This window comes from Nannobrachium achirus, assembly GCF_963921795.1.
Source record: "Nannobrachium achirus genome assembly, chromosome: 20".
NCBI lineage: Eukaryota > Metazoa > Chordata > Actinopteri > Myctophiformes > Myctophidae > Nannobrachium > Nannobrachium achirus.
In genome coordinates this window covers 54,300,995-54,314,973 of record NC_137827.1, presented here as the reverse complement: position 1 = coordinate 54,314,973, position 13,979 = coordinate 54,300,995, and the positions used below count along the sequence as shown (strand labels likewise).

At 44.2% G+C, this 13,979-nt stretch overlaps 1 protein-coding gene across 1 annotated transcript in view; it reads left to right on the top strand.

Annotated features, from left to right (window-relative positions):
• Window positions 1–13,979, top strand: part of clmna (calmin a) — a 41,003-nt gene that overhangs the window by 12,083 nt on the left and 14,941 nt on the right. The window contains exons 5-8 of the mRNA XM_080750334.1: window positions 1,954–2,144; window positions 7,059–7,252; window positions 9,738–9,820; window positions 13,190–13,666. Coding sequence (XP_080606460.1) covers window positions 1,954–2,144; window positions 7,059–7,252; window positions 9,738–9,820; window positions 13,190–13,666 — 945 coding nt within the window. The remainder of the gene's footprint in view (window positions 1–1,953; window positions 2,145–7,058; window positions 7,253–9,737; window positions 9,821–13,189; window positions 13,667–13,979) is intronic.

The following is a 13,979-nucleotide window of genomic DNA, read 5'->3' as shown; positions in this document are numbered from 1 at the left end:
TGGTCACAACGCTCCTATACGTGGCCGTGTGTGTGGGTCTGTCTGTCTGTCTGTTTGTCTGTTTGTCTGTCTGTTTGTCTCCGTGTCCGTAGCCTGCACTCCTGCAGTAACCTTTTCTGACCACACATGTTAAAGGAGGGGCGCTGTTGCACACACACACACACACACACACACACACACACACACACACACACACACACACTCACTCACTCACTCACTCACTCACTCACTCACTCACTCACTCACTCACTCACTCACTCACTCACTCACTCACTCACTCACTCACACACACCACCGCTCAGTTCACACGAGTGTGATTTTTTTTACTATACAGCTATCTGCATCTCCTTGTTAGACTGTTGTGTGGGGAATAAACACCCGAAACTGAAATAAAAAACTTTTCATTTTTCACGCGCGTGGACAAACTACATTCCTTGCAACACCCTAGATATTGGTCAAATTACGCCTCTGGCTAGCGCAACGCGTTGTGAGCTTGTAGATCAGCATTTTTTTGGCAAAAGATTTGGTAGAGAGTGGCTATTTCCATCCAAAGAGTGGAAATAGCGATTGATTTCAGTGGGTGGAGGCATGCGTACAAGTGTCTAAAATGTATTTTTAGACACAATAAGCCAGCGATTTCTTTATTACTATTTACAGTAACTCTACTACCATGATAGATCGCGGTGCATCTTGGGAATGGGCTTATTGTGTCTAAAAATACATATTTAACCACTTGCATGCATGCCCCCCCCCCCCCCCCCCCCCCCCCCCCCCCCCCACCCACTGAAATCAAAATCATTAAAATCACCAAAACGATAGAAAGCAGTAAAAACGCTCATATTTTCTTTTCTCTAATTACAATCTAAAATATGAACCCTAGTTGTCCTTTAATGCACTCTTTCCCAAACTGTGTGTGTTGCAGACACAATGTTATGGGTGCCCTTGGTTTTTGTTTCCTACATTGTGTTTTCTTTTGGGTCCCGGGCAAACGTCTAATCTCTCTTTTGGGTCTGGAGCTAAAAAAAGGTTTGTGAACCACTGCTTTAATGGATGGCGTCAGGGCATGTTTTCCTCCACATTTCGCTGGCAGACCGAGAGTAGAATGAGAATTCTTCCCACGTTTATTTATGTTCTAACACAGGGGTTTTCACTTTTTTGACTCGGGTCACCCCTGTAAATAACTTTTTCCCCTTCAAAACCTCCACCAGCTGTCCTTCAGTCCGTCTGTCTGTTTGTCCGTCACGTCACGTCACACTTTTGCCCTACTCATATCTCCGCCACCATATCTCCGTCAGTCACATGTCACAGGTCACACTTTTCCCCTTCTCATATCTCAGTCACCGTTGCCCCTATCCATGCCAAACTTTGCACACACACTCCTTGGCTGCCAAACCACAACCTCCATGTGTCTACAGTCATGTCATCAACATGGATCTGTCCCATTTAGCGTCACCATTAGGCCGATTTTTACATGCGACCTGACGGTCGCTTATCTCCCGATTAGGGAGTCTTACTGTTATTTTTTTAGGATCTTATATCCTATTACGTGATGTAAATATGCACATCTTTCCACCTGAGATACAGAGTAGACTATGTAACAGAGAAAATCAGTTTCCATCAGAACTGACTGAAAATAACTTTAAACTTGACCTCTAACGACTTGAACCCCAGCATGCCTATTCTGGGAGGAAGGTTCACCAAAAATAGCAGAGCTTGTAGATCGGCTATATTTGGTGAAGAGAGTTAGCTGTAGATGGAAAAAGAACTCATCAAGTACAGTGCAAATCAGGCCTGTTTTACTAAGCATAGTGAAGTGATATTGATGAATCCTAAATATTATCAGATTATTCTGCGGCACCCCTGGACTGGCATCACTGCGGCACCCTAGGGTGCCACAGCACCCACTTTTGGGAAGCCCGGGTCTAAAATCTAGATCCCTCCCTCTGTGTTCAGATCAAGGAGCTGACGGGGAACATCCGGAGCCAGTACCCGTCCTCCTCCAGCCTGTCGTCCATCCCCACCAGCTCCGACTCGGACGCCTCCCTCTGCAGCACCCCCGGAGGCTCGGAGGACCGCCGCGCGCCCGCCTCCGACGGCCGCGCCATCAAGAAGCTGCTCCAGTGGGTGCAGAAGCGCACGCGCAAGTGAGTCACCGCTGTACACAGAACAGAGGTTTTCAACCCTTTTCATGGCAAGGTCTGTTATTTATTGGGCATTTGAGCCAGGGGCCAACCATGAGATATAAGGAGATATAAGGCAGACACTTTTAATCCAAAGCGACTTATAATAAGCAGGTTATACATCACTATAATAAGCAAGATAATATGTCAGTACATCAACAACAATACATCAAATGCATAGGAATATCAATCTAGAAAAACAATAACCATGCACCTAAATCAGTACAAAAACCTTTCTAAAACCTAAAAATGCTATCTAGCTTCATGTATGGTCATTGAGGGAAGGGGGAGTGAGTCTGTAGTTCTGAGTGTGACAGGGAGTTTATTCCCCACTTTGGGGACCATACAGGCAGGCTTTATTTTTGGCCATGCTAAACTCCTTATCCCTAAAAGTCTAAAAAAAAAAAAAGACAGAGAAGTTTAGGGATAAGGGCTTTAGCATGGACGTAAATCAGGTACCATAGGAGAGATGACATGTTTTCTTTTTTTTCTTTCTTTTATATATAACCATTGCACCCTAGTGTCACTACTCTCATGGGAACATTCGCGTCTGTGAGCTTGTAGATCTGCTATTTTCAGTTTGAGGTAGAGGTTTGGTGTAGGGGGTGTGGTGGAATTCAAGTTTCTGTCAACAAGACGTAAGTAAAGGAGTGTCAGAGGCAAGTGTTGGTTGTGGTGGTGGTTTAATACAATGAGTCGTACAAGTGATTGTGTACATAGGAGTACCACAGGCCAAGCACAGGAAATCAAACCTCAGTTATACTGACATTGCAAGGACAGGCTGTAACATAAACCATATCGATCAGACCTAGGAAAGACATCTTGACTCTTACAGTACATCATGTAATCTGTAATGTATGATACGGCATAATCTACTGTTACTAACATCACTCATAATCAATCATGATAAATATAATATCTACTACAGGGGGAAACAAAGCAGACCGAGTACAAGTTGTCTAAGTATATGAGGGTTTAATTGAATGACTGAACATTTTTTGTAGTGCGCTGCGGGTCCCTGCTTCATCTCTCTCTCAGCTAAGGGGTCCCTGCATCATCTCTCTCTCAGCTAAGGGGTCCCTGTTTCATCTCTCTCTCAGCTAAGGGGTCCCTGCTTCACCTCTCTCTCAGCTAAGGGGTCCCTGCTTCATCTCTCTCTCAGCTAAGGGGTCACTGCTTCATCTCTCTCGGCTAAGGGGTCCCTGCTTCATCTCTCTCTCAGCTAAGCGGTCCCTGCTTCATCTCTCTCTCAGCTAAGGGGTCCCCGCTTCATCTCTCTCTCAGCTAAGGGGTCCCCGCTTCATCTCTCTCTCAGCTAAGGGGTCCCTGCTTCATCTCTCTCTCAGCTAAGGGGTCCCTGCTTCATCTCTCTCTCAGCTAAGGGGTCCCTGTTTCATCTCTCTCTCAGCTAAGGGGTCCCTGCTTCATCTCTCTCTCTCAGCTAAGGGGTCCCTGTTTCATCTCTCTCTCAGCTAAGGGGTCCCTGCTTCATCTCTCTCTCTCAGCTAAGGGGTCCCTGTTTCATCTCTCTCTCAGCTAAGGGGTCCCTGCTTCATCTCCCTCTCAGCTAAGGGGTCCCTGCTTCATCTCTCTCTCAGCTAAATGGTCCCTGCTTCATCTCTCTCTCAGCTAAGCGGTCCCTGCTTCATCTCTCTCAGCTAAGCGGTCCCTGCTTCATCTCTCTCTCAGCTAAGGGGTCCCTGCTTCATCGCTCTCTCAGCTAAGGGGTCCCTGCTTCACCTCTCTCTCAGCTAGGGGGTTCCTGCTTCACCTCTCTCTCAGCTAAGGGGTCCCCGCTTCATCTCTCTCTCAGCTAAGGGGTCCCTGCTTCATCTCTCTCTCTCAGCTGAGGGGTTCCTGCTTCATCTCTCTCTCAGCTAAGGGGTCCCTGCTTCATCTCTCTCTCAGCTAAGCGGTCCCTGCTTCATCTCTCTCTCAGCTAGGGGGTTCCTGCTTCATCTCTCTCTCAGCTAAGGGGTCCCTGCTTCATCTCTCTCTCAGCTAAGGGGTCCCCGCTTCATCTCTCTCTCAGCTAAGGGGTCCCCGCTTCATCTCTCTCTCAGCTAAGGGGTCCCTGCTTCATCTCTCTCTCAGCTAAGGGGTCCCTGCTTCATCTCTCTCTCAGCTAAGGGGTCCCTGTTTCATCTCTCTCTCAGCTAAGGGGTCCCTGCTTCATCTCTCTCTCTCAGCTAAGGGGTCCCTGTTTCATCTCTCTCTCAGCTAAGGGGTCCCTGCTTCATCTCTCTCTCTCAGCTAAGGGGTCCCTGTTTCATCTCTCTCTCAGCTAAGGGGTCCCTGCTTCATCTCTCTCTCAGCTAAGGGGTCCCTGCTTCATCTCTCTCTCAGCTAAATGGTCCCTGCTTCATCTCTCTCTCAGCTAAGCGGTCCCTGCTTCATCTCTCTCAGCTAAGCGGTCCCTGCTTCATCTCTCTCTCAGCTAAGGGGTCCCTGCTTCATCGCTCTCTCAGCTAAGGGGTCCCTGCTTCACCTCTCTCTCAGCTAGGGGGTTCCTGCTTCACCTCTCTCTCAGCTAAGGGGTCCCCGCTTCATCTCTCTCGCAGCTAAGGGGTCCCTGCTTCATCTCTCTCTCAGTTAAGGGGTCCCTGCTTCATCTCTCTCTCAGCTAAGGGGTCCCTGCTTCATCTCTCTCTCAGCTAAGGGGTCCCTGCTTCATCTCTCTCTCAGCTAAGGGGTCCCTGCTTCATCTCTCTCAGCTAAGGGGTCCCTGCTTCATCTCTCTCTCAGCTAAGGGGTCCCTGCTTCATCTCTCTCTCAGCTAAGAGGTCCATGGCCTGAAAAACATGGGAGACACCAGTATTAAGAAGCAACTTGATAGAACTTTAAACTTTAAAGTATTTAAAAAATGCATAAGCTACTGTAGCTTTAGGCATGTCATTCATAAGTGAAGGCACCCTTGCAGCAAGACCCTGTCACCGTCCATTGTGTACTTGACGTCTTTGAAAAAGAGAACACGCTGTCATCGGTGTGTGAATCGCCCATTCAGCTCACACTCTGAGTTACGTGATTACAATAAGAAGAGCTTTCTATGGTGTGTGTCAGCTATATTGTTGGCTTTGAATGCAAGTGAACTGAACATTCCGACTGGCCTCTGGGTTCTAAGAATGGTTAGAATAACAGCATGCGACGGAGGAGGGCGACAACACAAGACTAAAGACATGCGGAAAGTGTCGACTAGTGCTTCAATAGCAGCTCTATAGTCTACTAGCCGGACCGATTGTCTTGGTTGTTCACCACTCAAAACAATCTGAATTTGAATGGAATTTGAATATTAATTTGAGAGGCAAAAGCAAAGTCCTCTGTTTGTTTATCGCAGACACAATATCGAATCCCAGTGGTGTAAAGTAACTAGTATATTTACTAAGTACATTTACTTGTACTTAAGTACAATTTTGAGGTATTTGTATTTTACTTGAGTATTTCCAAATTCCAATACATTTACTTCTACTCCACTACATCTCGGATCCAAATATTGTGCTTTTACTTCACTATATTTACAAGAAAACTTTAGTTACGAGTTACTTTGCTGATTTAAATTATAATATGTTAAAACATACACAAACAACTTTAGCACTATTTTATACCTGGGCTATATGCGACACGTTGTGAGCTTGTAGATTTGCTATTTTCAAACATTTTGTACTTTTACTTTTAGTACTTTAAGGACATTTTGTGGCCAATACTTTCGTACTTTTACTCAAGTAATTTTTTTAATTCTGGACTTCTACTTGTAAATACAATGCAGTATCGATGATTTTACTTAAGTAGAAAATGTGAGTACTTTTTCCACCACTGTCGAATCCGTCAAATGAATCACAACCCCTTTGCCTTACGACTACTACTTTAACACATTAAATGTTGGCATTTGCTATTCAAAGATAGCATATATACAAGCTCACATCGCATCACTTTTTGCCTCGCTGTGAGCTTGTATATCTGCTATTTTTGGATATTCATGTTTAAAAGTTTGAGAACCACTATTTTAGAAGGCATTTGTAGAATGTGGGCGGCAGTGGCTCAGGGGTAGAGTAGAACCGGATAGCCATGCTCATTCTTTGATCATTCTTTTGGTGATAAGATGTTTTAATTGGCGCTATAGTGAAGAAAATCAGAAGAACCCAAAAATATGAAAGGGAGGTCTCTCCTCCCTTTCATATTTTTGGGTTGTTTTCTGAGTTAAGGCAAGAGAGTGACTCCTGAATCTGCTCTCTCCAGAGCAGTGTATAAACCAGGCCATGTTGTTCATTCATGCTCCCCAAAGAGAGAATTTGAATACATTTGCATGCTTGTGCCAAGAAAAGTCTCCAGAGTTGTTGGTGTGCTATGTGACTGTTTCTGGGGCTGGAACTCATGCGTTGTGTCGTCAAGTCAAGTTGGGCTGCAAATATTGAATGTTGTTTCCTGTTTTTGTCTGATAAGAGCCCCCTGCCCTTTATCGGTCTGTAAAAATAGTTTTCACTACGGTGAAAGAAACTCAAATGCCCTCTTTCCGTGCCATACCTGATGTCCAAACTCTCCTGAACTTGAATGCAGCATTTTATGTTGAAAGAATCACCCTCTGTGTAGGAATCCGCCACATCTCCAGTATTGACTTGATATAATTTCTAGATTGATATTCCTATGCATTTGTTATATTGTTGTTGATGTACTGACATATTACCTTGTTTATTATAGTGATGTATTACCTGCTTATTGTAAGTCGCTTTGGCTTAAAAGCGTCTGCTAAATGCCTAAACTGTAAACTGTATCAAGCGCCTGCGACGCGTTGTGAGCTTGGAGGTCTTCTATTTTTGATATTTCCACCCTTTTAGATGTCAGCCCCTGCCTCTCTAACATTCTCTGCGCGTCCCTGCTATCCAGGTACGGCGTGGCGGTGAAGGACTTTGGGAAGAGCTGGACCAGCGGCCTGGCCTTCCTGGCCGTCATCAAGGCCATCGACCCCAGCCTGGTGGACATGAGGAGGGCCATGCTGAGGACCCCCCGCGAGAACCTGGAGGAGGCCTTCAGGACGGCTCACTACAGCCTGGGCATCGCACGGCTGCTGGAGCCAGAGGGTAGGAAACACTGACTAAAGGTCTTTGCACACTGCTGCGTTTTTCGTATTTATTTTCGGACCAGGGTTGATTTTTTCCGATTTTCGCAGCTGTCGCACTGAGTCCCTTGCTCTCTCTCTCTTTCCTCTCTCTCTCCCTGGCCTACGGTTTTCGGATTTCCAAAACGCAACGAAAACACGCAGTGCAGTGTGCAACCAGCTTTAGGCCTGTCACAATTATTACACAATCGTCTAATCGCAATTAGTTGACGCAATCGCAAATCGTTTTGTCGTAATCGTCATGATCGTCTCCATGTTGAAAAATGCTCATATATTTTCAAACATGGGGCGCCCGCTGGCCTAGTGGTTAAGGCGCATACCACATACTAGGCTATGATGCCTGCTGGCGTCGCCGGTTTGCCACATGTCATTCCCCATCTCTCTCCCCATTTCCTGTCAGTCTACTATCCTATCAAATAAAGGCATAAAAAGCCCAAAAACAAATCTTAAAAAAAAAAATATATATATATATATATATATATATATATATTTTTTTTTTTTTTTTTTTTTTCAAACATTTTCAATAATAGTGGGAACGTGTTGAGATGCGACGCATTCTGAGTTTGTTTATCGGCTATTTCCACTATCGATGTTCTTTTTTGAAGTATTAAGTTGTCAAATATGTTTCTAATCCAAACAGAAAAATGTAATTGTCAACGACAAAAACACAATTAAATTGTTAATCGCAGACTGTTTTGATCTTATAGGGCTGTCACGAATATATTTTTACATGACAATTAATTGATTGTCATGCAAATAATTTGCAATTAACGAATAGACTAGGGGAAATAGCAGATCTACAAGCTAAAGACGCGTTCTGTTACCTTGAAGATCCGCTGTTTCAACTGTTCTTTTTTTTTTTACATTTATGTTTGAAAATATAAGCGAGAATAATTCCACTCTAGTCTAGTGGAATTATTCTCGCTTCTGGTACTAGACCGGCAAATTGCGATCTCTCTCCCTTTGCATTTTGAAGTTTCAGTCTTCTTTTTCATCCCCGCCCCCCAGTTACTTGTCAGACAAAGCATGTGCGACGCTGACTCAAAACTCTCCTATACGTGGCCGTGTGTGTGGGTATGTGTGTGTGTGTGTGCGTGTCTGTCTGTCTGTATGTAGCCTGCAATACCTTTTCTGACCACACATGTTAAGGGAGGGGCGCTGTTGTTCAGGCCGGGCCAGGCACACTCACATTCACACACACACATACACGCACGCACGCACGCACGCACACACACACACACACGCAGCCTCCACCGCTCAGTTCACACGAGTGTGATTTTTATTCAAAGCATTGTCACGTTGGCAGTCCCTGCAGTAATAATGAGGGCTAATTCTGCTAACAGCCTGCTGTGTCTGAAGAACAAAGTCTAGACATGTGTTTATTTTCTCCTTCTTCTACTCAGCGGGACATGTGTCTGTTTGAAAGAGAACCGAGACATGAAGGAATAGAAACTTGATCAGGGTCTTCCTGCTGTTGTTTAGTTCTGTGTCTCTCAAAATGTCTGAGAAAGTGGCAAAAAATGTATGATGTTTAATAATAAAACACTGACAAATGTTGCGTGAACCTGCTGATATGTAAAGTGTCAAACCAAACCCATTCAGGCCGGGAACACATTTTAGTTTATGGGAGGGGCTTACAGTACATGTACAGTATGTAGCAACATAATTGTTTTCGTTGGCTAATTTCTGATTTAGGCCTAACTATAGGTTAGGCCTAAATGGGTTAAATCAAAAACTGTTATTGAGTAGAAGTAGAAAGCAATACTTACTTGCAATTATGCTGTTGATTGGAATCAATTATGTCCAGACTCAGAATCTACTCTTATTTATTTTTTTACATTTCTTAACCCATAATTATTGAATGCTTTAACCAGTGAAAAATAGCAGATATACAAGCTCACAGCTTGTAGATCTGCTATTTTTGAAAAAGTCGTGAAAATGTGTGCAAATCTTTGAATATATGTATTTTCAAAGCGAACGTTTGTAACTCAAATTTTGCTTCTGGGGGTACGTCCCTGGAACTAGATATTTTGAAATGGGGATCCATGGCCAAATAAATATCATTTTGGGGGTCCTTCACATGAAAAGGTTTGAGAACCACTGACATAGTAGTCTCTCAAGAACAGACTAACTGAGCCCCAGTTAAGTGAAAAGGACCTTTTTTTTGACGATGGCTGGCCAGATTGCTGACATAGAAACATAGGTTTTTTTTCCAAAAATCTTAGACGGATTCAAGACACTTATAGAATCGGGTCAAAATTCAAATTTCATGATTTTTCTAAAATAGCAGATCTACAAGCTCGCAGTGAGCTTGTAGATCGCTGTGAGCTTGTATATCTGCTATTTTTTTATATTTAAAGCATAAAATATTGCGTCATAATGTGTTCAGGCCTAAATGGGTTAAAATAAAAATAAAAATATATTGTATATAAATATGTTTCTCCTAGATGTGACGATCAACCCCCCAGACGAGCAGTCCATCATGACCTACGTGTCCCAGTTTCTGGAACACTTCCCCGGCAACGAGGAGGTGAGCAACACTGCACACTAGTGATGGGTCCATATGAAAATGTCATATCACGATTATTGTGACAAAATAAATCGCGATTTACAATTTTATCGGGATAATCAAAATCCATTATCCTGGGGCGGAACATTTGCCAAAAAATAGCCGATCTACAAGCTCACAACGCGTCGCGTTGCGATGCGTTGTGAGCTTGTAGATCAGCTATTTTTTGGCAAAGACATTTGTGACTGAACACAGCTGAGGGCTAGTCATTGAATTTTTTTTTCAGTTTCATTTTTTCATTTCATTTGAAAGCTGGGAATCATAGCTACAAAATGATATATTGGTTGTCCCAACAGTTTTGTAGATATAGCTTATAGAGTTATGCCATGCAGAAATACTAGATCTGAGAAATTCAGCCTTTTAGATAAAATGTAACCTGCAAAATGTGAGGTTTCTCTTCACATTAATTAAAAAAAGTCTTATTTACATGCAGAGTTAAGCTCTGGCGTTTAAGTGAAATGTAGCCTGATATGCTTTTGTGGCTTTATCACATTTTAGAAAAAAAAAAAAAGAACAAAGTAATTTCAGGGCTGGTCTAAAGCTGTGCTTTCCGAAATGACTGCCCCTCTGCTATGCTGGGACACATTTGATAGAGTGAAAAAAAGACTACTAGTAAGACACCCAAGGGTGGAATGCGACCTCAGGGTGACATGCAACCTCGCCCTAAAGGGCGAGGTCGCGCCAATTCTTGACAATCTGGCCAACCACAGCGTTTCTCTGACGATTCTAGTTGTTGTCATTCTGGGGGGAGTTTGTTCATGTTTTTGTGAAGGTATCAACCCTAGGAGCTCAGCACACTCACAGAATCATGGCACACTCACAGAATCAATGTTATGCCCATACATGGAGTTCCCTGACTATGTTATGTCAAAACATGCCCATATGTGGACATTACCAAATATGGGCATTTCCAGATATGTCCTTAATATTGATAACATTGGGACAGGGATCTCCATATATGGGCATGAAACATATGTTAATTAGTAAAGCCAAGCTTAGGTTTGATGCCTTGGGATTTCTATATTTGGACATAAGTGTGTACCCAATAGGTCATCATCTGGAAAGGTAGGGTGTAAATCAGAGTAAAGCAGGCTTTTGAGCTAGTTAGGGCCAGAGATTGATGACATCAGAAATCCCCATATATGGGCATGAAGGGATTTTGCTTTTGGGAATGCCCATCTATGGCATTTTTATTTTATTTTATCCTTTATTAATAAAAATACATGTATGTATCCATATACATATGGAGTTCAATATTGATGTTTTTGGAGAAGGTATGTTGTAAATGTATGCTACTTAGTAAGGGGCCTCGGGTTAGATACTCTTTGTATGGCCTCTGGAGGTCCTTGGCGTCGGTTAGTAGTATGCCCAGCACATAAGATGTGGGACGTCACAAAGCCTGCGGCCATGTATCATTTTCCATCAGGCCTGTTGGTTTTCACGCTCCAGTGCGGCGTTCATGCGCTGCAAGTCAATGGCAGACTTGGCAGTCAGACAGACAGCCATTGACTCCGGCCTAACAATGGCTACTTTCTATGACGGTAGTCCCATATGACATGATGGACTGGACTATCTCCATATATAGTGTTATCCACATTTCGTGTAGCTGCCCTGTACAGGAAGTGATGTCACAACTCGCTGACATCACACTGACATCACAGAGGCTTCGGAAGGACGGTCACGAGGCTTCGGACACTCAAGCGACACGATTCTTCAGAGTATATGCGACCTTCGGTCGCAATCAATTACATAGATTATAAGTACCTTTTGGTATATGCAACTCGGCAAATAAAAGGTGAATTGATCCCAGTGCACGACGGAGGACGATATCACGATAAATTAAATCTCCACGATGCGAATATCTTGAGTGTTTTTTATCACGATAAACAATAATATTGCGTGTAGTCCCATCCCTACTACACACTAAACACTGCACACTAAACACTGCACACTGCACACTGCACATTGTGACATTTATTTGGAAGGGGCAGTGCCTAAAGAACACCAAACATACAATTCTGTTCCCATAAAGAAGACAAGAAACAATACAAAAAGAGCACATTACACTACTAAAAGTGTACAAACAGCAGTAAAATACACTCAATTTTCATTTACTTTGCTCCATCAACACATAGAGTGACTCATAAATGTTGTTAAGCAACGTACTGTATAAGCCAGACAGAAGGAATAAAGCACTGGAGCTTCTCAGACGATTAAATGCCTTCTTATTTACAAGGTACTAGGTATACAGTGGACTGTGCCAAGTGTTTTGATGCCAAGTCCAGCTTCATTAAGGCCAATACACAGTTCCTCTGACGTCGAACATCTTCCGGTTCGCAAGAACTATAGTTTGGAAAGTTCTACTGTAGTTCATAAGACATCTGGAGGTGCACAGGTCTTTGGGAAAAGTTCTGAGACCGCCTTTCCCAAGCTCAGAATGACGTCAGCTTGTAGTTACAGTATATGACCTCCCTTTCAGAAGGGAATTTTGAACGTCGGAAAGAGTGTGTATTGCGCTTTAATTCAGGGGTCTTCAACGTTTTCAGGCCAAGGACCCCTTAGCTGAGAGAGAGATGAAACAGGGACCCCCTCTCCATATCATATCAATGTGTGATGCAGATTTTCATCGATATCATAGATAGATTCATAGACTTGTTTGACATCACCGTCCTCAGTCTATGTTGGATTCATGTTAACCACATAAATCGTCGAGATTTTGTTAACTTGACCTTTCACTGTTTACTTGGTCTGCTCTTTTTGACCTCTACACCAAACCTATTTGCCCAAAATAGCCGGTCTACAAGCTCTCAACGCCTCGTTGAGAACTTGTAGATCGGATATTTTTTGGCCAAAGTTCTCCTCGGAATAGGGATGCGAGGATTCAAGTTGTTAATTTAAAAGAATTATCCTATCACACAACGATTTGGCGGCCCCCCTGTAGTAACTCTGAGGACCCCCAAGGGGTCCCGGACCCCCTGTAGAAGACCCCTGCTTTAGAGTCATCATTACTGCAAAAAAAATATTATTAATTGCTCTTCTTTGTATTTTTTACTCCATGACCATACATGAAGCTAGTTAGCATTTGTTTTTAGGTTTTTTAGAACCTTTTTTTCTTGACTGATTATATTGTTTTCTAGATAGATATTCATTTGCATTTGTTATATTGCTGTTGATGTACTGACATATTATCTTGTTTATTATAGTGATGTATTACCTGCTTATTGTAAGTCGCTTTGGATTAAAATGCCTAAAGTGTAAACTGTAACTGTAAACTTTGTGTCCGTCTGTCTTTCTGTCCGTGGTTCTGTGTCTCTGCCTCCCTCTGCGCAGCCCGCCGAGGAGCCCAGCCAGGTGATCGAGCGCAGCGTGTCCATGGGTCGCCTCAGTGCCCACGACAGCGAGTCGGACATGCGGAGGAACGGCGTCCACCGCAGCCGCCTGAAGGAGAGGCCCTACCCGCCGGCCCACAACGACCGCGCCCAGCCGCCGCCGCCCAAGATCTTCATCTCCGTGCTGGGGGACCGGAGAGGGGGAGGCCGGTCCCTCGCCTCCCTGCCGTCCCGGACCCGTGCCTGGGCCAGCGAGGACTCGCTGGTGGACCCCGCTCCGGGGGGAGACGGCGACGTCGTGATCGCGGAGGAGGAGGAGCCCACCGATGCCCGGCGGCGGTCGGGGGTCTTCACCGTGGTCGGCTCCGAGTCCCCCCGCTCCTCCTACGTGGAGTCGGTGGTCGGCTCCTCGGAGACCGAGTCGTCGCCCGCCGTCGACTCTGCGGTCGGCTCGCCGGACTCCTGGCTGGGGAGCGAGGTGGGCGATACGGTGATGAATATCGTTGAGATGACGATACAATGTCTCCTCGAGATATCGTATAATACTGTATCATGATACAATGAGGGAGCCTTATTCAAAAATCCTGTTGAGTTGTTAATAGAGATTCATTGCTTTAAAATGTCTCCCCTTAACTCTGACAGTATACAAATGAAACCAAATGGACCCTTAAGGGTCCATTTGGTTTCATTTGTATACTGTTAGAGTTACATACTTGTAAGGGTCAATTTAGACCTCCCAAAAGGAACCCAGAGAGTCCCTGGACCCCACTTTGAGGACCACTGGTCTAAAT